General features: G+C 44.9%; 1 protein-coding gene across 1 annotated transcript in view; it reads right to left on the bottom strand.

The window, feature by feature from the left end:
- Window positions 1–1825: 1825 nt before the first annotated feature.
- si:ch211-51h4.2 (uncharacterized) overlaps window positions 1826–24920 on the bottom strand; it is a 374380-nt gene continuing 351285 nt past the window's right edge. The window contains exon 18 of the mRNA XM_068042237.1: window positions 1826–4859. Within this exon, the coding sequence (XP_067898338.1) occupies window positions 4703–4859 (157 nt within the window). The 3' untranslated portion in view covers window positions 1826–4702. The remainder of the gene's footprint in view (window positions 4860–24920) is intronic.

The following is a 24920-nucleotide window of genomic DNA, read 5'->3' as shown; positions in this document are numbered from 1 at the left end:
ATTTTCTTCTTCTGGGTAGATGCGCCTCGCATGTTGGTAACTATATTTGTACTACAGCCTCAAATCCTCTTACCCTTTTTTTCAAGGAAATTTCCCACGTGTCCAAGTGACACACTTAAACAATCTTCCTGTATCTAATTTGTGTAGTTCTAAAATCTGTTTTCTCTCTCTCGACCTTCTATTTGTCTTCCCTCTACTGCCTTGGTCTGACATCTATGCTTTTGCTGTGCCTGCCATTTTTTGTCTAAAGCACCATTTTTCATACTTTTTGCTTCTTCAGTGAACCTCTATAATTTAATCTTTAACCAATCTGAGTGACACATACTGCAAGAGTTCACCTGTTAACAGTCACCTGTCAAGGAACCATAATGACTCAATGTCAACTATGAAGCAAAAAGTCAATATAACAGGTGCAGGTTTACTCACCTAACTTCTCAACCTTCAATAACAAAGGAACTGAACAATTCCAGATAAAAGTGGCATTTCTTTTTATTCCCAGCTTGTTATCTCCTTTACCAATTTTGTTTCATATAAGTGTCTAATAGCATTAACTATGTTTTCTATAGACTAGCTGCATTCCGGAAAACTCTATTTTGAGGGTTCTTTATGATAATTTGCAGGCCATTTTCATTGCAAGCCAAGTGCCTAAATTAGATTCAAGTGATATCATGTTTATATCCATGATGAGAAAAGTGCATCAAGTCCTATCATTCAGCTGATTGGGTAGCTACTTCAGGGGTATTCTGACAAAAACTCATCTCCAACCCCTCATAGGTGATCAGACAAGTACCAGGAGGCCCTAGATCCAACAATTATTATTCAGAAATAATACTTCTTCCATATTCCATGATTACATTGTTTTGCAGAAAGACATCTAATGCCTTCTTGAAGGACTGCAACGAAATTGGTCCATTACCACCTCCAATATCTTAGTTAATAATAGGGTAGTTGGTGTGTATGGTGTTCATCCCAAATTCCTAAAAGCTGCTGTAGGTGTGGACATTTTGGAGAAACGGACGCAAAAGACTTTGAGACAATAGTATCGGTTTTGTTGAACAATGGAAGAAGCTTGCCTTGAAGCCTTCCTAGTGCTTCATGCAGCTCTTAAGAAGCTGGAAGCTACAGGAGTACAAATCTTGATTTTTAGCAAAAATGTACTCCAATTCAAAAATCCATGTAAGGGTGGATGGGAACATATTGAACTTGTCTCTTAAATGTGAAGTATGATTGTTCACTGTTTTATCCTTATTTGATGTCAATTAATGTATTGTATAACATCTCAAGGGACAGCAGACTTGGAATGTCTCTTCCTGGTATTTTGTAAAGTATTGTGGCACTCCTTTTTTCAGATGATTGCTGCCAGACTCTCCTGTTTATCTAGTATACTTCTGCCAACTAAAGAATGGGCTAACCAGTTGTATATAGTGATCAGTGCCCCAAGTGCAGTGGAAGAGGAAAGTTATTGATTAAAGGTTGCAGAAGGTATCTGTTCAACATGGACATAGCCCTTTGAGACTGTGCTAAGATGCAGTGTATTAGAGTGTGTCCTTGATGTAGAAATAAATTGCCATAATCAGTTGTGGAATACTGATCTATGCTTAATGTATTTTGCAAATGGCAGCTGTCAATTGTTTGAATCAAGCAATATTTTACTCAATACATTTTGACCTCAAAACAATTGGATTGGATTTAAAAATAAAATGCTCTTTCTGTTTGTAAATCTTAATTCAGAAAAAATGTTCCATTCTTGGTGAAAAAAATACCAGCTGCATCATTCAAAACAAGGCATATCAATAATCAACTGACAGGTTGATTATTCAGCATTAATAAGTTTATTTATATTTCATTGATATAACTGACCAAATAATGACTACATATTTTGGAAAGAAATGTCATTCAGTAAATGTACAACAGAACCTTTAACAATTCATTGGATAACAGTTGAATCCTAGATCCGTGATGTAACTTTATAGATCATATTCAACCTACAGGCTTTAATTAGGATACTTCAGTGCAAAACTTTAATAAGCAGTAACGGCAGCTTGCTACCTCTCGGTAGTGGTTCACGTAGAAGATGTTATTTTTAACATCTATTTTAAGGCATGACTGTGTAAAGTTTATACTTAAGTGCATTGAGAAAGCACGAAAGTTATGAGTACCAATTAAATATATAAAGTTGAATGTTGTACATTGAGAGGGTTAGCAGCCCTCCCAGATTGTCCTGGAGACTCCAGGAATTAAAGATTAGCATAATAGTTTCTTCTTGTCACTTTGATTCTTTATCTTGTTTCAGCTTGTCATTTTCAGTAAAATATTTCAAATGACATTCATTTTAATATTCAAAGTCAAACATTTGGTATAATGTGAACTGTAGGGGCAATTTTAAAACAAATAACTCTATGGAATCTGTACTTTACATAAGATGCATAAAATAGAAATCTTCCAACAAGTGGAAGAAGCACTCTTGAAGAGCATACTGGAAAATCCTGTTGCATTTTTATTTGTACATGCAAAGACCGGAGTGTAATGTTTTAAAACATCAACATTCCTGGTCCAGCTTTACATCAAACAGAAAATTTGGACTATAGTTACAAGCTACACATCTACAATATTTCAATCTGTGTAAATTATGAATCAAGATTAAGTATATAAAGGATGAAATTATTAAATTCCTAATAATCTGATTTTGGCTTAAACATCAAGCAAATGAAAGTTCCTTTCAGTGCATTTAACAATGTAGATTGTTAAAAAAATATTATGTACAAGTAAAACCTTAGCATTTTACAACAAAGGAGGCTGCCATCACAATTGTGCTAGCTCTGAAAAAATTACCATTTAGTAGCAAATTTCCCATACTATTTGTATTTTTTTCTTTTTCAAGGGTTGAGGGATTTTACTACAAGGTTAAGTTGGAGAAGCTGGGGTTGTTCTCCTTGGAACAAAGGAGATTGAGGGGAGATTTGATAGAGGTGTACAAAATTCTGACAGGTTTGGGTAGGGTAGACAAAGAAAAGCTGTTCCCATTAGCTGATGGTACCAGGACGAGGAGACACAGTTTTAAGGTTTTGGACAAGAGATGTAGTGCGGATATTGGGAAGAACTTTTTTCCTCAGCGAGTGGTAATGACCTGGAACTCGCTGCCTACGAGGGTGGTTGAAGCAGAGACGATGCATGATTTCAAAAGGAAACTGGATGCATATTTGAGGGAAATAAACTTACAGGGATAGACCAGGGGAATGGGACTGGTTGGATTGCTCTACAGAGAGTCGGCATGGTCTCAATGGGGTGAATGGCCTCCTATGCTGTAATGACCCAATGACTAAATATTTATCCACTTCCATTTTAAAGCTATAATGGATTCTGCTTCCACTACTACCTTGGTAGGGCATTGCATATACCAACGAACCCTTTGTGTATATATATATATAAATCTCCAAACCACAATCTTTGTTCTTTTCGTGGTGATCTTAAATTTAAGCCCTCCAGTTACTGATTTGTCAACCAATGCTAATAGCTTTTCCAATTTATTTTATCAAAATCCTATTTTCCACACCTCTCCTCTAAAGCATATTTTTGAACTGCTCTTAACCATCTGTGCTCTAGTTCCAGTTTTTCTTGTCTCTCTTCATAGCTCAAGACTGATCTCTGGTATCATAGTAGAAAATAGTTTTTGCAGTGAACTGCCATCCTTCCTAAAGTAGGGTGCCCAACAGTAGATACAATATTCAAACGTGGCCCAACGAAAAAATAATATAGTAGGTTTAGTATCTCACTTTGCTCTTATATTCCCATTGGCCTTTTTGTTCTACAGTTTTATCAACTTGTCCTCCAACTTTTAAAGATTTCTGAACAAATTCCAATCTGGTGACTGCCATGTAGCAGTACTTTATATGAATGTATATGATAACAATCGACTTAAGATTATCAGTCACAATGTGGCTCACTTATGCTTGCTAGAAGTTACATATATTCATACGCAGGGACCTGTCCTCTGCAGGCAAAAGGAACATGTCTAGGCGTTGCACCTTTTTGAATTAAAAGCGTGGGGGACAATAGTTCCCTAATGCATTCTCCATGGCAATGTCTCAACCAATCAACACCCCTTTTCCAGGCAGTATAAACTGTTGCTCCCTTTGAAATTTGGCATTCTTTTGTCTGTCCTGATGAATGCAAGATGAAAATGCTTTGACAGCATGTCTCTTCTTTCAGCAATACTTTACATAATTACTGGAGCAAGAACCTTGCAGGCTCCTCATGGCTTCTAGGAATGCAGAAAGCCTCCCTTCTCAAGGGAAGTTGCAACAAAACTTATTTTCTATTTTCCCCAATACAGCCGGAAACTAATTAACACAAGTAATAGGAGACGTGCCTATGTTTACGATCGATAAGATACAGTCATTAACTCAAGTTCTGGGTTACAATCAATTGTAAAATGAGGAGTGAAGATATTAAATGGAAACTGGACAAGATTACATAAATATACACTGAATTATCTGAAACATTTATCTTTGAATGCAATTTGCTTAACTCTATAGGAGTGCATAATTATCTCATACTTATTCTATTAACAATATCATAGGAATTAGACAAAATATACCTAAAGTAAAATTCTAGCTCAAACATTTTTATTTTCAAAATCTTGGCAACCAACATTAGTTTGTTCCAGCTTCCTTTAAGGCAGATGTTGATGTGTTGCACAATGTCAGACTGTACCATTACCTGACAGTGAATATGTGCGATGCCAGCCATGTGCTAAGGTTTGATAGATGTCATATCCCACAGCAAATAGGAAATAAATTGGGAGAAGCCAGTGTAACAAGAAGATCCTTGGACTCATCGGCAAAGGCACTGTAATAACCCTGAAAAAGTAAATATGATCAACATTTCAGAATGATTTGGCAAAACATCACACCCCCCACAACCTGTTTTGCAAATTAATGAGGTCATTTGACAATTCCAACATTTTCATTACATTTGTAATCTCTAAAGTTTCAAATTTTACTCAAATTCATATGCGAGAGAGAAACTCCTATTTAACTTGTAGAACTATAGTTATGCTGACTGAGTGAGCTAATCACATTGGCATGTTTTTGATTGGTTTTGATAGATGAATAAGTAGGCTACAACTTTTAACAGTATTTATCCAAGTGCCGTAACATTTATTGTTCTGGGGACATGGGTTCAAATCCCACCACAGCAGAAAGTGGAATTTGAATTCAATTAATAAATCTGGAATTAAAAAGCTAGTCTAATGATGGCCATAAAACCAGTGTCAATTGTCAAAAAAACCATCTTAACTTCAATAGGATAATGGGCTGAATGTGACGTGATTTTGACCTCTGTTATTTCTGTTTGAAACACCCAAGTACACTCCTTGATAATTTTGTGCAAATAAATCGAGCACTTGGGGGTCATCCACCAAATAGCCCGGCAAATTCTTCTGGATCATTGTTGCTTGCTATATGCTGTATAGGAATAGTAGTAGGCCACAGGGGAGGCGGTGGCGTAGTGGTAATGTCGCTAAAGCCCCCAGGCTTATGCTCTGGGTACATGGTTTGAATCCCACCGTGCCAGATGGTGGAATTTGAACTAAATTAATAAGTCTGGAATTAAAAACTAGTCTAGTGGTGACCATGAAACCATTGTCGATTGTTGTAAAAACTCATCTAGTTCACTAACGTCCTTCAGGGAAGGAAATCTGCGTCCTTACCTGGTCTGACCCACATGTGACTCCACACTCAGCAATGTGGTTGACTCTTAAAATGCCTTCTGAAATGGTCTAGCAAACCACTCAGTTCAAGGGCAATTAGGGATGGGCAATAAATGCTGGCCTGGCCAGCATCACCCACATCCCACAAATGAATAATAATAAAACAAAATTGTTTATGGGACTTAACTACTGAGATCACATTCTCTCGAAAAAAGAATTTTTAAAAAACAGCAACGTGGTTGACTCTTAAATGGCCGAACAAGCCAGTTATATCTAACTTCTACAATGTCATTGAGGAATAAAACCAGACAGACCACCCGGCATCGACAATGGCAAACTGAGCTCTGATGACCCTGCAAAGTCCTCCTTACTTTCATCTGAGTGCTTGTGCCAAAGGTGGGAGAGCTGTCCCACAGACTTGTCAAGCAACAACCTGACATAGTCATACTCACCAAATCATACCTTACAATGCCCCAGACACCGCAATCAACATCCCCGGGTATGTCCTCTCCCACCGCCAGGACAGACCAGCAGAGATGGCAGTACAGTGGTATACAGTCGGAAGGGAGTTGCCCTGTGAGTCCTCAACATTGACTCCAAACCCCATGAAGTTTCATAGTATCAGGTCAAACATGGGTAAGGAAACCTCCTGCTGATTATCACCTACTGACACCAGCAACCCGCTCCCCCCCCCCCCACCCCCCGACCCCACAACTGATGAATCAGTACTCTTCCACGTTGAACAGCACTTGGAGGAAGCACTGGGGGTAGCAAGGGTACAGAATGTACTCTGGGTGGGGGACTTCAACGTTTATCATCAAGAGCGGCTCGGTAGCACCACTACTCCACTACTGACTGAGCTGGCTGAGTCCTAAAGGACATAACTGCTAGACTGGGTCTACGGCAGGTGATGAGGGAACCAACAAGAGGGAAAAACATGCTTGACCTCGCCCTCACCAATCTGCCTGCTGCAGATGCATCTTTCCATGACAGTATTGGTAGGAGTGACCACCGCATAGTCCTTGTGGAGACAAAGTCCCAGCTTCGCACTGAGGATACCCTCCATTGTATTGTGTGGCATCTGACTATTGGACTCTGGGACCCCTCACTGAATTGGGAAGGTGACTCACCAAGACTTACAACCCATATGTTTTATTATTCCTAAGAAACAGCTCTAATTTAAAACAACATTTTTAAAACCGGTTAACCGTTGGTTTTTGAATGTGTGAATGCATGAGGGTTAGGAGGAATAAGAAGTTATAAGGTCTTTTCAGACATAGATTTATCTCAGTATTGTTTAAGATTTCTCTTCTTTTGGGCCTCCTTATCTCGAGAGACAATGGATACGCGCCTGGAGGTGGTCAGTGGTTTGTGAAGCAGCGCCTGGAGTGGCTATAAAGGCCAATTCTGGAGTGACAGGCTCTTCCACAGGTGCTGCAGAGAAATTTGTTTGTTGGGGCTGTTGCACAGTTGGCTCTCCCCTTGCGCCTCTGTCTTTTTTCCTGCCAACTACTAAGTCTCTTCGACTCGCCACAATTTAGCCCTGTCTTTATGGCTGCCCGCCAGCTCTGGCGAATGCTGGCAACTGACTCCCACGACTTGTGATCAATGTCACACGATTTCATGTCGCGTTTGCAGACGTCTTTATAACGGAGACATGGACGGCCGGTGGGTCTGATACCAGTGGCGAGCTCGCTGTACAATGTGTCTTTGGGTACCTGCCATCTTCCATGCGGCTCACATGGCCAAGCCATCTCAAGCGCCGCTGACTCAGTAGTGTGTATAAGCTGGGGGTGTTGGCCGCTTCAAGGACTTCTGTGTTGGAGATATAGTCCTGCCACCTGATGCCAAGTATTCTCCGAAGGCAGCGAAGATGGAATGAATTGAGACGTCGCTCTTGGCTGGCATACGTTGTCCAGGCCTCGCTGCCGTAGAGCAAGGTACTGAGGACACAGGCCTGATACACTCGGACTTTTGTGTTCCGTGTCAGTGCGCCATTTTCCCACACTCTCTTGGCCAGTCTGGACATAGCAGTGGAAGCCTTACCCATGCGCTTGTTGATTTCTGCATCTAGAGACAGGTTACTGGTGATAGTTGAGCCTAGGTAGGTGAACTCTTGAACCACTTCCAGAGCGTGGTCGCCAATATTGATGGATGGAGCATTTCTGACATCCTGCCCCATGATGTTCGTTTTCTTGAGGCTGATGGTTAGGCCAAATTCATTGCAGGCAGTCGCAAACCTGTCGATGAGACTCTGCAGGCATTCTTCAGTGTGAGATGTTAAAGCAGCATCGTCAGCAAAGAGGAGTTCTCTGATGAGGACTTTCCGTACTTTGGACTTCGCTCTTAGACGGGCAAGGTTGAACAACCTGCCCCCTGATCTTGTGTGGAGGAAAATTCCTTCTTCAGAGGATTTGAACGCATGTGAAAGCAGCAGGGAGAAGAAAATCCCAAAAAGTGTGGGTGCGAGAACACAGCCCTGTTTCACACCACTCAGGATAGGAGAGGGCTCTGATGAGGAGCCACCATGTTGAATTGTGCCTTTCATATTGTCATGGAATGAGGTGATGATACTTAGTAGCTTTGGTGGACATCCGATCTTTTCTAGTAGTCTGAAGAGACCACGTCTGCTGACGAGGTCAAAGGCTTTGGTGAGATCAATGAAAGCAATGTAGAGGGGCATCTGTTGTTCACGGCATTTCTCCTGTATCTGACGAAGGGAGAACAGCATGTCAATAGTCGATCTCTCTGCACGAAAGCCACACTGTGCCTCAGGGTAGACGCGCTCGGCCAGCTTCTGGAGCCTGTTCAGAGCGACTCGAGCAAAGACTTTCCCCACTATGCTGAGCAGGGAGATTCCACGGTAGTTGTTGCAGTCACCGCGGTCACCTTTGTTTTTATAGAGGGTGATGATGTTGGCATCGCGCATGTCCTGGGGTACTGCTCCCTCGTCCCAGCACAGGCATAGCAGTTCATGTAGTGCTGAGAGTATAGCAGGCTTGGCACTCTTGATTATTTCAGGGGTAATGCTGTCCTTCCCAGGGGCTTTTCCGCTGGCGAGGGAATCAATGGCATCACTGAGTTCCGATTTGGTTGGCTGTATGTCCAGCTCATCCATGACTGGTAGAGGCTGGGCTGCATTGAGGGCAGTCTCAGTGACAGCATTCTCCCTGGAGTACAGTTCTAGGTAGTGCTCAACCCAGCGGTCCATCTGTTTGCGTTGGTCAGTGATTATGTCCCCCGATTTAGATTTGAGGGGGGTGATCTTCTTGATGGTTGGCCCAAGAGCTCTCTTCATGCCATCATACATTCCTCTGATGTTTCCGGTGTCTGAGGCCAGCTGAATATGACTGCATAGGTGTTGCCAGTAGTCGTTTGCGCAACGCCTAGCTGTTCTTTGTGCAGTACTTCTGGCTGCTTTAAGTGCTGCGGATGTTAAATCGCTGGGGGCTTTCTTGTAGTTCAAAAGTGCAATGCGCTTAGCGGCTATGACAGGTTCCAGCTCTTCATTATGAGATTGAAACCAGTCTGCATTTCTCTTCGCACTTTTGCCGGAGGTGGTCAAAGCTGACTCATAGATGGCGTCTCTGATGTGGGCCCACTTGGTCTCAGCATCCCCTGTGGGAGTGTTTTGAAGGGCTGTTACAAGTGAATTTAGAAATTTTTGTAACAGCTGTGGGTGAGAAATTCTGCTCGTGTTGATGCGCGGGTGGCCCTTCTGCTTGGAATGATGCAACTTCTTTGGTCTGAGTCTAACCTTGCTGCACACCAGGGAGTGGTCGGTGTCGCAGTCCGCACTGTGGAAGCTGCGTGTGATTTGAACACTGTTTAAGGCGGCTCGCCTTGTGACAATGAGGTCTAGCTGGTGCCAACGACGTGATCTTGGGTGCCTCCATGAAACCTGGTGACAGGGTTTAGTGTGAAAGAACGAGTTGGTGATGCAGAGGTTATGATAGGTACACAACTCAAGCAGTCTCTGCCCGTTCTCATTCATCCTTCCAACGCCATAGCGCCCAAGGCAGGAGGGCCATGAGTCATGGTCGGCCCCAACCCTGGCATTAAAGTCCCCCAGCAGGAATAGGTGTTCGGTGTTGGGGATGCTGCTAATGATGTTATGGAGTTGTTCATAGAACTGGTCTTTAGCTTCAGGTGCGGAGCAGAGTGTTGGAGCATAGATGCTGAGTAGGTGTACTGGACCAGAGGTGGTGAGCAGTCGGATGGACAGTATGCGTTCCGAGCCATTTGAGGGAGGCTCTATCATGCTGAGCAAGGAGTTTCTGATGGCGAAGCCCACTCCATGCTGTCTTGGTTCTTCAGGATCCCTGCCCTGCCAGAAGAAGGTGTAGTCTTGCTCTGCTAGAGAGCCACTCGCGGGGAGGCGAGTCTCCTGAAGTGCTGCAATGTCCACATTGAATCTACTGAGCTCGTTGTTAATGATGGCGGTCTTCCGAGAATCGTTGATTTGTGTAAGGTCTTCCGACAGGCCAGGACACATAGTTCTGACGTTCCAGCTTGCAAAGCGAAGGGCTGGTACCTTCTTTCCTTTTTTCATGTTGTTTGGTGCGGTGTATCAGTCCACCTTTCGGGCAATGACCCTGAGCTCCAAGCACCCATTGAAGCAGGCAGACTGTGGCGGAACAGAACCTTATTGACCGGGGGCTGCCCGGTTTGAGGCGGGCGGTAGCTGTCCAGTGAGGTGCAATGACCTCTCCCACCGACAAAGGCAACCCGTGGCGCCCAGTTTCTACGCCAATTTATCTGGACTTATAACCCGTAACTGCTGCCTTCCGTGTTGTTTTAGTCGCTGTGAGGCAACTATGGAGTGACCTCTCCATGGCGCATGCCTGGGCAAATTTATGGGGGTTGAGAGTTGCCCAGTCGTCAAAACCCCCCTCTCGGCCTTTCTGGTGGGGTCCAAAGGAGTGCAGGACACGACGTTTGGCACCAGTATGGCTGCAGGAACTGCCGGAAACATGCCAAAGGTGACACATGACCGCCTACGGGGTTTAGTTTATTAATAAGTAGTTAATTTGCTGTTGTTTAAGATACCTGGTTTGGTGTGTTTTATTCTGGGGGGCGGGGGGGTTAATAAAGTGTTTAATTTCGCTTTAATAATATGCTGTGACCTATCGAGTAATGGTACTGAATTGACAGTGTATTACTCCGACTTCAGTCATAACAGTACTGAAGACCTTTGTTCCAGAACTTGTCACGGCCCTAGACAAGCTGTTCCAGTACAGCTACAACACTGGTATATACCCAGCAATGTGGAAAATTGACCAGGTATGTCCTGTACACAAAAAGCAGGACAAATCCAACCCGGCCATTTACCGCCCCATCAGTCTACTCTCGATCATCAGTAAAGTGATGGTAGGTGTCGTCAACAGTGCTTAGCAACAACCAGCTTCGTGACACTCAGTTTAGATTCCGCCAGGACCACTCAGCTCCTGACCTCATTACAGCCTTGATTCAAACATGGACAAAAGAGCTGAACTCAAGAGGTGAGGTGAGAGTGACTGCCCTTGACATCAAGGCAGCATTTAATTGGGTATGGCATCAAGGAGCCCTAGCAAAACTGGAGTCAATGGGAATCAGGGAGAAGATTCTCTGCTGGTTGGGGTCGTACCTAGCGCAAAGGAAGATGGTTGTGGTTGTTGTGAGGTCAATCATTTCAGCTCCAGGCCATCACTGCAGGAGTTCCTCAGGGTAGTGTCCTAGGCCCAACCATCTTCAGTTGCTTCATCAATGAGCTTCCTTCAATCATAAGGTCAGAAGTGGGGATATTCGCTGATGATTGCACAATGTTCAACATCATTCACAACTCCTCAGATACTGAAGCAGTCCGTGTAGAAATGCAGCAAGACCTGGACAATATCCAGGCTTAGGCTGATAAGTGGCAAGTAACATTCATGCCACATAAGGGCCAGGCAATGACCATCTCCAACATGAGAGAATCTAACCATCTCCCCTTGACATTTAGTGGCATTACGATCACTGAATCCCCTACCATCAACATCCTGGAGGCTACCATCGATAGACCGGAAACTGAACTGGAGTAGCCATATAAATACCCTGGCTATGACAGCAGGTCTGAGGCTAGGAATTCTGTGGCGAGTAACTCACTTCCTGACTCCCCAAAGCCTGTCCACCATCTACAAGGCACAAGTCAGGAGTGTGAAGGAATGCTCTCCACTTGTCTGGATGGCTGCAGTTCTAACAACACTCAAGAAGCTCGACACCAGCCAGGACAAAGCAGCCTGATTGATTGGCACCCCATCCATAAGCATTCACTCCTTCCACAACCGATCTAAATAAGATGCACAGCAGCAAGGCTCCTTAGACAGCACCTTCCAAACCCTCAACCTCTACCACCTAGAAGGACAAGGGCAGCAGATGCATGGAAACACCACCACCTGCAGGTTCCCCTCCAAACCATACATCATCCTGACTTGGAACTATATTGCCGTTCCTTCACTGTCACTGGGTCAAAATCCTGGAACATCGTTGTGGGTGTACCTACCCTACATGCACTGCAGTGGTTCAAGAAGGCAGCTCACCACCACCTTCTCAAGGGCAATTAGGGATGGGCAATAAATACTGGCCTAGCCAGCAACACCCACATCCCTTGCACAAATTTTTAAAAAGGAGGCAATAGTACAACTTGATACAGGATTTGCTCTTCAAGAGAGAAAGATGGGCTGGCTGGATTTTTTGATCTCCTGCCAGGTCAATAAGCAAACTCCAACTGCCTGTTGTTTTAGCCAAACAAACTGGCTTTTTTAATAGTTCAAAAGGAAACCAACTTTTTCCAGAGGCAAATCCTAAGCCATAAATCCTGACTTGTCAATAAGAAAACAGCTCTTAGGTCAAACAAGAAATGCTGGAACCACTGAGCAGGTCTGGCAGCATCTATGGAAAGAGAAGCAGAGTTAACGTTTCGGGTCAGTGACTCTTCTTCGGAACTGGCAAATATTAGAAATGTCAAAGGTTATAAGCAAGTGAGGCGGAGGTGGAGCAAGAGATAACAAAGGAGAAGTTGTAGATTGGACAAGGCCACATAGCTGACCAAAAGGTCATGGAGCAAAGGCAAACAATATGTTAATGGTGTGTTGAAAGACAAAGCATGAGTACAGATAGGGTGTTAACAGATTGAAGATTGAACAGCAGCAAGTACAAACATGAAAAAAAAGTGAGTAAGCAAACTGAACAAACTATGAAATGAAATAAACATTTTTTTTAAATTGAGGGAAAAGAAAAAAAGAAAAAATAACTAAGCATAAAAAGGGGGACCAGTCATGCTCTGAAATTATTGAACTCAATGTTCAGTCTGGCAGGCTGTAGGGTGCCTAATCGGTAAATGAGATGCTGTTCCTCGAGCTTGCGTTGATGTTCACTGGAACACTGCAGCAAGCCCAGGATAGAGATGTGAGCAAGAGAGCAGGGGGGAGTGTTGAAATGACAAGCAACCGGAAGCTCAGGGTCCTGCTTGCAGACTTAGCGGAGGTGTTCCGAAAAGCGGTCACCCAGTCTGCGTTTGGTCTCCCCAGTGTAGAGGAGACCACATTGTGAGCAGTGAGTACAGTATACTACATTGAAAGAAGTACAAGTAAATCGCTGCTTCACCTGAAAGGAGTGTTTGGGGCCTGGGATAGTGAGGAGAGAGGAGGTAAATGGGCAGGTATTACACCTCCTGCCATTGCAGGGGAAGGTGCCATGGGACGGGGACGAGGTGGTGGAGGTAATGGAGGAGTGGACCAGGGTGTTGCGGAGGGAACGATTCCTTTGGAATGCTGACAGGGGAAGGGAGGGGAAGATGCGTTTGGTAGTGGCATCACGCTGGAGGTGGCGGAAATGGCGGAGGATGATCCTTTGGATATGGAGGCTGATGGGGTGGAAAGTGAGGACAAGGGGAACCCTGTAACGGTTCTGGGAGGAAGGGGAAGGGGTGAGGGTAGAGGTGCGGGAAATGGGCCCGGTCAACAACAGTGGGGGGGGAATCCTCGGTTGAGGAAAAAGGAGGTCATATCAGAAGCACCGTCATGGAAGGTAGCATCATCAGAGCAGATGTGTCGGAGACGGAGAAACTGGGAGAATGGAATGGAGTCCTTACAGGAGGTAGGGTGTGAAGAACTGTAGTGGAGGTAGCTGTGGGAGTCGGTGGGCTTATAATGGATATTGGGGATAGTGTGGGGAAATGTTATTGAAGTAGTTATTGAAATAGAAGATCAACCATGATCTAGCTGAATGGCCTACTCCTGCTCCTATTTCCTATGTTCCTTTTCCATTCCCACTCCAAACTTCCCATGTTCATTCTCCTGCCATATTATGACCAAGCTCAATCCAAACTAAGATTCTTTCTTGGTTTATGTCTTGCATTAAGGTTGGCTCTTGCAATTCAAACATTGCTGTCTCATAATTTTTTTGTCTGTTGCTTCTATTTACATTCCAGTTCATTTTGTAGTTTTCACTGCCTGTTTGTGTTCATAATTACCATCCCTAAGGACAGGGACACCCATGAGTTGGTGGGTATGTTAGATTTCTTCAGGGATGCTTTGAAAACGTCCCTAAAGCATTTCCTCTGTCTTCCTGGAAGTCTTTTGCCACGGCGAAGCTCAGAGCAGAGCAATTGCTTCGGGAGCCTGGTGTCAGGCATGTGAGTGACATGGCCCGTCCAGCGAAACTGATTTTGGGTGATTAGCACCTTGATGTTGGGAATGTTGGCTTGGGAGAGGATGCTGACATTAGACCGCCTATCCTGCCAATCAATGTGAAGGATTTTGCAGGGACAGCGTTGGTGGTATTTCTCCTTGCTTTGAGGTGCCTGCTAGAGATTGTCCAAGTCTCTGAAGCATATAGAAGCACAGGAATCACTGCTGCCCGATATATCATGGCCTTAGTCCCAGGTTTGAGATTCTGGTCCTCGAATAGTCTTCCTCAGCCAGCTGTAGGCAGAGCTGGCACATTGAAGCCGGTGGTAGATTTTGCCATCTATGTCTGCCATCGTTGAGAGGACATTCCTGAGATATGGAAAATGGTCCATACAAACATACAAACTAGAAGCAGATGCAGGCCACTTGGCCCCTCCAGCCTGCTCCGCCATTCAATAAGCTCATGGCTGAACTGATTTCTCCATATTACCAACTACTCCCATAACCTTTCTCACCCTTGCTTATCAAGAATCTATCTACCTCTGCCTTAAACATATTGAAAGACTCTGCTTCCACCGCCTTTTGAGGAAGAGAGTTCCAAAGACTCACGACCCTATGAGACAAAAAATTTCTCGTCATCTCTGCCTTAAATGGACGACCCCTTATTTTTAAAGCATGACCCCTGGTTTGAGATTCTCTCACAAGGGGAAACATCCTTTCCACATCCACCCTGTCAAGACCCCTCAGGATCTTATGGGCTGGATTTTACCTTAAGCGGACAGGAATTCGCCACCAATGTAAAAGTTGGTGGTAAACCAGTTTCCACCTAGCCCGGGGATCCGTCCCACATTTTACAGGTTCCCGGGCTTTAAATGTCCCAAGGCGGGACTTACACCCGCCTGAGGGAGGATGTCCCGCCTCATTAAGCTGCCGGCCAATCAGCGGGCCGGCAGCTCTTAGTCCCAGTAGCACCACCGGGAGCGGTGGCCACTGCTGGGACAGCAGCCCAGCCGACCAGATGGAGCCAGGAGATGAGGTAAGTTGGGAATGCCTCACCAGGGACAGCGGTCCTTCCCTGGTGAGGCTGGAGTGGTTGTTTGGGGGGGGGGGGTCTTGGTTCAGGGGGGGTGCGTCGGCAGGTGGGGGCGGCCCTCAATCGGGCACCCTGTGCCCGACTGCCATGGCCCCCCACCCCGGCGCGTGGAAAGGCTGACAGTTATCACTGGGCGGCCTTTCACATCCCCGGCAAGCCTGCTTGCCATGGATAAAATACCCATGGACGCGGGCAAGGGCCCTTAAGTGGCCACTTAAGGGCCTTGATTGGCCTCAGGTGGGTGGGCCATTCCCTCCCACCACCACCCGACTGCCATAAAATTGACCGGAGACGGGAGCGGGGTGGGTAGGCCTCCCAGAGCCTCCCGCTCAATTTTACACCGCCCCAGCCGCCCAAATCAAGTCACCTCTTACTCTTCTAAATTCCAGCGGATACAAGCCTAGCCTGTCCAATGCTTCCTCATAAGATAGCCCGCCCATTCCAGATATCTAGTAAACCTTCTTTGAACTGCTTCCAGTGCATTTACATCCTTCCTTTAATAAGGAGACCAATACTGTACACAGTACTCTAGATATAGTCTCACCAATGCCCTGTATAGCTGAAGCATAACCTTCCTCCTTTTGTATTCAATTCCCTTCGCAATAAACGAAAGCATTCGATTAGCTTTCCTAATTACGTGCTGTACCTGTATACTAACCTTTTGCGATTCATGCACTAGGACACCCAGATCCCTCTGCATCTCAGAGCTCTGCAATCTCTCACCATTTAGATAATATGCTTCTTTTGTTATTCTTCCTGCCAAAATGGGCAACTTCGCATTTTCCCACAATATACTCGATCTGCCAGATTTTTGTCCACTCACTCAAACTATCTATATCCCTTTGTAGCCCCCTTATGTCCTCTTCACAACCTTCTTTCCTACCTATCTTTGTGTGATCAGCAAATTTAGTAACTATACCTTCGGTACCTTCATCTAATTCATTTATATAAATTGTAAAAAGTTGAGACCCCAGCACAGATACCTGTGGCACACCACTTGTTACATCTTGCCAACCAGAAAATGACCCATTTATGCCTATTCTCTGTTTCCTGTTAGCTAGCCAATCTTCTATCCATGCCAATATGTTATCCCCTACACCATGAGCTTTTATAACCCTTTGATGTGGCACCTTATCAAATGCCTTTTGGAAATCTAAGTACAATACATCCATCGGTTCCCCTTTATCCACAGCACATATAACTCCCTCAAAGAACTCCAATAAAACCATGTTGACTCTGCCTGATTACCTTCAATTTTTCTAAGTGCCCTGCTATAACCTCTTTAATAATAGCTTCTAACATTTTCCTAAGACAGATGTTAAGCTAACTGGTCTGTGTAATTTCCTGCTTCTGTCTCCCTCCCTTTTTGAATAAAGGAGTTACATTCACTATTTTCCAGTCTAGCGGAACCTTCCCTGAATCTAGGGAATTTTGGAAAATTAAAACTAACGCATCAACTATCTCACTAGCCACTTCTTTTGAGACCCTAGGATGAAATTCATCAGGACCCGGGGACTTGGCAGCCCACAGCTCCAACAATTTGTTCAGTACCACTTCCCTGGTGATTGTAATTTTCTTGAGTTCCTCCCTCCCTCCCACTTCTGGACTTACAGCTAATTCCGGGATGTTACTTGTATCCTCAATAGTGAAGACCGATGCAAAATACTTGTTCAATTCATCTGCCATCACTTTATTATTCATTATTAATTCACCAGACTCACTTCCTACAGTACCGACGTTCACTTTTTTTTTAGAATTAGAATTAGAATATTACAGCGCAGTACAGGCCCTTCGGCCCTCGATGTTGCGCCGATCATCTGACCTACACTATTCCATTTACATCCATATGTCTATCCAATGACCACTTAAATGCCCTTAAAGTTGGCGAGTCTACTACTGTTGCAGGCAGGGCGTTCCACGCCCCTACTACTCTCTGCGTAAAGAAACTACCTCTGACATCTGTCCTATATCTTTCACCCCTCAACTTAAAGCTATGTCCCCTCGTGTTTGCCATCCTCATCCGAGGAAAAAGACTCTCACTATCCACCCTATCTAACCCTCTGATTATCTTGTATGTCTCTATTAAGTCACCTCTCCTCCTCCTTCTCTCTAACGAAAACAACCCCAAGTCCCTCAGCCTTTCCTCGTAAGACCTTCCTTCCATACCAGGCAACATCCTAGTAAATCTCCTCTGCACCCTTTCCAAAGCTTCGACATCCTTCCTATAATGCGGTGACCAGAACTGCACGCAATACTCCAGGTGCGGCCTCACCAGAGTTTTGTACAGCTGCATCATGACCCCGTGGCTCTGAAACTCGATCCCCCTACTAATAAAGGCTAACACACCATATGCCTTCTTAACAGCCCTATTAACCTGGGTAGCAACTTTCAGGGATTTATGTACCTGGATACCAAGATCTCTCTGCTCATCTACACTACCAAGAATCTTCCCATTAGCCCAGTACTCTGCATTGCTGTTACTCCTTCCAAAGTGAATCACCTCACACTTCTCCGCATTAAACTCCATTTGCCATCTCTCAGCCCAGCTCTGCAGCCTATCTATGTCCCTCTGTACCCTACAACACCCTTCGACACTATCCACAACTCCACCGACCTTCGTGTCATCCGCAAATTTACTAACCCACCCTTCTACACCCTCATCCAGGTCGTTTATAAAAATGACAAACAGCAGTGGCCCCAAAACAGAACCTTGCGGTACACCACTAGTAACTAAACTCCAGGATGAACATTTGCCATCAACCACCACCCTCTGTCTTCTTTCAGCTAGCCAATTTCTGATCCAAAGCTCTAAATCACCTTCAACCCCATACTTCCGTATTTTCTGCAATAGCCTACCGTGGGGAACCTTATCAAACGCCTTACTGAAATCCATATACACCACATCCACGGCTTTACCCTCATCCACCTGTTTGGTCACCTTCTCGAAAAACTCAATAAGGTTTGTGAGGCACGACCTACCTTTCACAAAACCGTGCTGACTATCGCAAATGAACTTATTCTTTTCAAGATGATTATAAATCCTGTCTCTTATAACCTTTTCCAACATTTTACCCACAACCGAAGTAAGGCTCACAGGTCTATAATTACCAGGGCTGTCTCTACTCCCCTTCTTGAACAAGGGGACAACATTTGCTATCCTCCAGTCCTCCGGCACTACTCCTGTCGACAATGACGACTTAAAGATCAACAACAACGGCTCTGCAATCTCCTCCCTGGCTTCCCAGAGAATCCTAGGATAAATCCCATCTGGCCCAGGGGACTTATCTATTTTCACTCTTTCCAAAATTGCTAACACCTCCTCCTTGTGAATCTCAATCCCATCTAGCCTAGTAGGCTGTATCTCAGTAATCTCCTCGGCAACATTTTCTTTCTCTACTGTAAATACTGACGAAAAATATTCATTTAACGCTTCCCCTATCTCCTCTGATTCCGCACACAACTTCCCACTACTATCCTTGATTGGCCCTGTTCTAACTCTTATCATTCGTTTATTCCTGATATACCTATAGAAAGCCTTAGGGTTTTCTTTGATCCTATCCGCCAATGACTTCTCGTGTCCTCTCCTTGCTCTTCTTAGCCCTCCCTTTAGATCCTTCCTGGCTAGCTTGTAACTCTCAAGCGCCCTAACTGAGCCTTCACGTCTCATCCTAACATAAGCCGCCCTCTTCCTCTTGACAAGCGCTTCAACTTCTTGAGTAAACCACGGCTCCCTCGCTCGACAACTTCCTCCCTGCCTGACAGGTACATACTTATCAAGGACACGCATTAGCTGCTCCTTGAATAAGCTCCACATTTCGTTTGTGCCCATCCCCTGCAGTTTCCTTCCCCATCCTACACATCCTAAATCTTGCCTAATCGCGTCATAATTTCCTTTCCCCCAGCTATAATTCTTGCCCTGCGGTATATACCTGTCCCTGCCCATCGCTAAGGTAAACCTAACCGAATTGTGATCACTATCGCCAAAGTGCTCACCTACATCTAAATCGAACACCTGGTCGGGTTCATTACCCAGTACCAAATCCAATGTGGCATCGCCCCTGGTTGGCCTGTCCACATACTGTGTCAGAAAACCCTCCTGCACACACTGGACAAAAACAGACCCATCTAAAGTACTCGAACTATAGTATTTCCAGTCAATATTTGGAAAGTTAAAGTCCCCCATAACCACTACCCTGTTACTCTCGCTCCTGTCGAGAATCATCTTCGCTATCCTTTCCTCTACATCTCTGGAACTATTCGGAGGTCTATAGAAAACTCCCAACAGGGTGACCTCTCCTCTCCTGTTTCTAACCTCGGCCCATACTACCTCAGTAGACAAGTCCTCAAACGTCCTTTCTGCTGCTGTAATACTTTCCTTGATTAACAATGCCACACTCCCCCTCTTTTACCCTCTTCTCTGTTCTTTCTGAAACATCTAAATCCCGGAACCTGCAACATCCATTCCTGCCCCTGCTCTACCCATGTCTCCGAAATGGCCACAACATCAGGATCCCAGGTACCAACCCATGCTGCAAGCTCACCCACCTTATTCCGGATGCTCCTGGCGTTGAAGTAGACACACTTTAAACCAAGTTCTTGCTTGCCAGTGCCCTCTTGCTTCCCTGTAACCTTATCCCCTACCTCACTACTCTCAACAGCCTGTACACTGGAACTACAATTTAGGTTCCCATTCCCCTGCTGATTTAGTTTAAACCCCCCCGAAGAGCACTAACAAATCTCCCCCCCAGGATATTGGTACCCCTCTGGTTCAGGTGAAGACCATCCTGTTTGTAGAGGTCCCACCTACCCCAGAAAGAGCCCCAATTATCCAGGAAACCAAAACCCTCCCTCCTACACCATCCCTGCAGCCACGTGTTCAACTCCTCTCTCTCCCTATTCCTCTCTTCGCTAGCACGTGGCACAGGCAACAACCCAGAGATAACAACTCTGGTTGTTCTCGCTCTAAGCTTCCACCCTAGCTCCCTGAATTTCTGCCTTAAATCCCCATCTCTCTTCCTACCTATGTCGTTGGTGCCTATGTGGACCACGACTTGGGGGTGCTCCCCCTCCCCCTTAACTTTGTTAACTCTTTTCTTTTTAAAATATCTATAGAAACTCATACTATCTGTCTTTATATTTCTAGCCAGCTTTCTCTTGTACTCTAATTTTAGCTTCCGGATCAATCTCTGTTGTTTCTTACATTCTGTCCAACCTTCTGACCTGCCACCCATCTTTGCACAATTATATGCTTTTTCTTTAAGTTTGATACTCTTTTTAACTGTTTTATTTAACCACGGATGGCGGGTCCCCCCCTTGGAATTTTTTTTCTCATTGGAATGCATCTATTCTGTGTATTCTGAAATATCCCCTTAAATGTCTGCCGCTGCATCTCTGTTGACCTATCTCTTAACCTAATTTGCCGGTTTACTTTAGCTAGCTTTGCTTTCATGCCTTCATAATTGCCCTTATTTAAGTTTAAAATACTGGTCTTGGACCCACTCTTCTCTTCCTCAAACTGAAGGTAAAATTCAATCATATTATGATCGCTGCTACCTAGGTACGCCTTAACTATGAGGTCATTAATTAATCCTATCTTGTTGCACAATACCGTTCTAAGAAATTATCCTGAAAACATTCTATGTACTCCTCATCTAGGCTACCTCTGCCCATCTGATTCTTCCAGTCTATATGTAGGTTAAAATCCCCCATGATTATCGCCGTACCTTTCTGACAGGCTGCCATTATTTTCTCCTTTATACCCCATCCTACAGTATGGGGAACGTTAGGTGGCCTGTACACCACTCTCATAGGTGACTTTTTGCCTTTATGATTTCTCATCTCTACCCAAACTGCTTCTAAATCCTGGTTTCCTGAACTTAGGTCATCCCTCTCTATTGCGCTAATACCATCATTAATTAACAGAGCCACCCATCCATCTTTTCCTAGCTTCCTGTCCTTCCTAAATGCCATGTACCCTTCAATATTCAGGTCCCAATCCATGTCATCCTACAGCCATGTCTCTGTATTTGCGTTCTCAGTTCATCTGTTTTGTTTCGAATGCTACGTGCATTCAGATACAGAGCCTTTAGTTTTGTTCTTTTATTATTTTTGGTAACCTCTAGCCTTATCTGTTGATTTACTCTTAGATTTGTATGCTCTGTCCCTTCCTGTCATAGTCTATCATTTCCCATATTAATACTCTCTTGCCTTGTCTCTACTCCTTGATTTACCATATCTTCCCAAATTTGATCTTTTGCCCCCTCTATTCAGTTTAAAACCCTCTCCACTTCCCTAGTTATGCGGCTCGCTAGAACACTGGCCCCAGCTCGGTTAAGGTGCAGACCGTCCCAATGGTACAGCCGCCACTTTCCCCAGTGCCCCACGAACAGGAACCCACTTCTACTACACCAGTTGATGTCGTCTACATGGACTTCAGTAAGGCTTTTGATAAGGTCCCGCATGGAATATTGGTCAAGAAGGTAAGAACCCATGGGATCCAGGGCAATTTAGAAAATTGGATCTAAAATAGGCTTAGTGGCAGGAGGCAGAGTTTAGTTTAGAGATACAGCACTGAAACAGGCCCTTCGGCCCACCGAGTTTGTGCCGACCATCAACCACCCATTTATACTAATCCTACACTAATCCCATATTCTTACCACATCCCCACCTGTCCCTATATTTCCCTACCACCTACCTATATTAGGGGCAATTTATAATGGCCAATTTACCTACCAACCTGCAAGTCTTTTGGCTGTGGGAGGAAACCGGAGCACCCGGAGAAAACCCACGCAGACACAGGGAGAACTTGCAAACTCCACACAGGCAGTACCCAGAATTGAACCCGGGTTGCTGGAGCTGTGAGGCTGCGGTGCTAACCACTGCGCCACTGTGCCGCCCCAGAGGGTGATGGTCAAGGGTTGTTTCTGCGAGTGAAAGCCTGTGACCAGTGATGTACTGCAGGGATTGGTGCTGGGATCCTTGCTGTTTGTAGTGTACATTAATGATTTAATGATATAGGTGGTATGATCAGCAAGTTTGCAAATGACATGAAAATTGGTGATGTCGTAAATAGTGAAGAGGAAAGCCTTAGATTACAGGACGATATAGATGGGCTGGTAAGATGGGCAGAGCAGTGGCAAATGGAATTTAATCCGGAGAAGTGTGGGGTGATGCATTTTGGGAGGACTAACAAGCCAAGGGAATGTACAATAGATGGTAGGACCCTAGGAAGTACAGAGGGTCAGAGGGACCTTGGTGTACTTGTCCATAGATCACTGAAGACAGCAGCACAGGTAGATAAGATGGTTAGGAAGGCTATGGGATACTTGCCTTTATTAGCCAAGGCACAGAATATAAGAGCAGGGAGGTTATGATGGAGCTGTACAAAATGTTAGTTAGGCACAGCTGGAGTACTGTGTACAGTTCTGGCTGCCACACTATAGGAAGGATTTGATTGCACTGGAGAGGGTGCAAAGGAGATTCACCAGGATGTTGCCTGGGCTGGAGCATTTCAGCTATGAAGAGAGAATGAATAGGCTAGGGTTATTTTCCTTTGAGCAGAGAAGGCTGATGGGGGACCTGATTGAGGTATACAAAATTATGAGGGGCATAAATAGGTTAGATAGGAAGAAACGTTTTCCTTTAGCGCAGGTGTCAATAACCAGGGGGCATAGATTTAAGGTAAGGGGCAGGAGGTTTAGAGGGGATTTGAGGAAAAAACCTTTTACCCAGAGGGTGGTTGGAATCTGGAACACACTGCCTGAAGGGGTGGTAGAAGCAGGAACCCTCACAACATTTAAGAAATATTTAGATGAGCACTTGAAACGCCATAGCATACAAGGCTATGGGCCAAGTGCTGGAAAATGGGATTAGAATAGATAGGCTTGATGGTCGGCACGGACACAGTGGGCCGAAGGACCTGTTTCGGTGCTGTATAACTTTACGACTCTATGACCAATCTTTGAGTCATACATTAATTTCTTTAATCTTATTTGCCCTATGCCAATTTGCACGTGGCTCAGGTAATAATCCAGAGATTATTACCTTTGAGGTTCAGCTTCTTAATTTAGTGCCTAGTTCCTCATACTGACTATGCAGAACCTCTTTCCGTGTCGTGCCTATGTCGTTGAAACCTACATGGACTACGATGACTAGATCCTCCCCCTCCCACTGTAAGTTACTCTCCAATCCTGAGCAGATGTCCCAAACCCTGACACTGGGCAGGCAACACAGTTGGCTGGACTCTCGCTCTTTGATGCAGAGAATAATGTCAATCCCCCGAACTATACTGTCCCCTACTACCACTACATTCCTTTTTCTCCCTCCACTTGAATGACTTCCTGTACCATGGTGTCATGGCCAGGTTGCTCATCCACCCTCCAGCCCCCACTCTCATCGAAACAAGCTGAAAGAACCACAAACCTGTTGGCCAATCGCAAAGGCTGAGGCTCCTGCACCCCTACCCTCTGGGTCCCCTTACCTGCCTCAGCTGCACTTCTCCTGTCCCTGACCACTGACCAAATCAGAAGACTCTATCCTAAGCAGTGTGACAGCCTCCTGGTACAAAATGTCCAGGTAACATTCCCCCTCCCTGATGTGTCGCAGTGCCTGCAGCTCGGCCTTCAGTTCAATGACTCTGATCGGAAGCTCTTCGAGCCGCAAACACTTACTGCAGACGTGTTTGCCCTGGATCACGCTGGCATCCAGGAACTCCCACATGCTGCAGCCATGACACATCACCTGTCCTGCCATCCTTAATATGTTTCAATTAACTACTTAATTATTTTATTCAATTATGTATTGTATTTTCCTTTTTTATTTATTTTATTAAGCTTACCACCAGTTCCTTTCCTATTTTAAACGTTAGGATTAGAATGGACCTTAACCACTAACCAGATATTAACCAAACAGCTAGCTTCTTCCCCAACCAATCACCTGCCTGCTTGCCTGTGATGTCACACTTGATTTTCTTTGAAGGGCTCGTTCCACTGAACTGAATAGGCTAGAGTATCGGATAAGATAGCCTATCCCAGCTCTCCGTGCTATTTCTGAAATGAAGCCTCTCCTCGCTCTTTGTACTCTTTCTGAAATGAAACCTCTCCTCGCTCTTTTTGAAATGAAGCTTCTCCCTGCTCTTCGTACTCTTTTTGAAATGAAGCTTCTCCCTGCTCTTCGTACTCTTTTTGAAATGAAGCCTCTCCCTGCTCTTTCTGAAATGAAGCCTCTCCCCGCTCTCCGTGCTCTTTCTGAAATGAAGCCTCTCCCCGCTCTTCGTGCTCTTTCTGAAATGAAGCCTCTCCCCGCTCTCTGTGCTCTTTCTGAAATGAAGCCTCTCCCCGCTCTCTGTGCTCTTTTTGAAATGAAGCCTCTCCCCGCTCTCTGTGCTCTTTCTGAAATGAAGCCTCTCCCCGCTCTCTGTGCTCTTTCTGAAATGAAGCCTCTCCCCGCTCTTTCTGAAATGAAGCCTCTC

The sequence above is a fragment of the Heterodontus francisci genome, chromosome 11, assembly GCF_036365525.1.
Source record: "Heterodontus francisci isolate sHetFra1 chromosome 11, sHetFra1.hap1, whole genome shotgun sequence".
NCBI classification, from domain to species: Eukaryota; Metazoa; Chordata; class Chondrichthyes; order Heterodontiformes; family Heterodontidae; genus Heterodontus; species Heterodontus francisci.
This window is presented reverse-complemented; position numbering and strand designations above follow the sequence as displayed.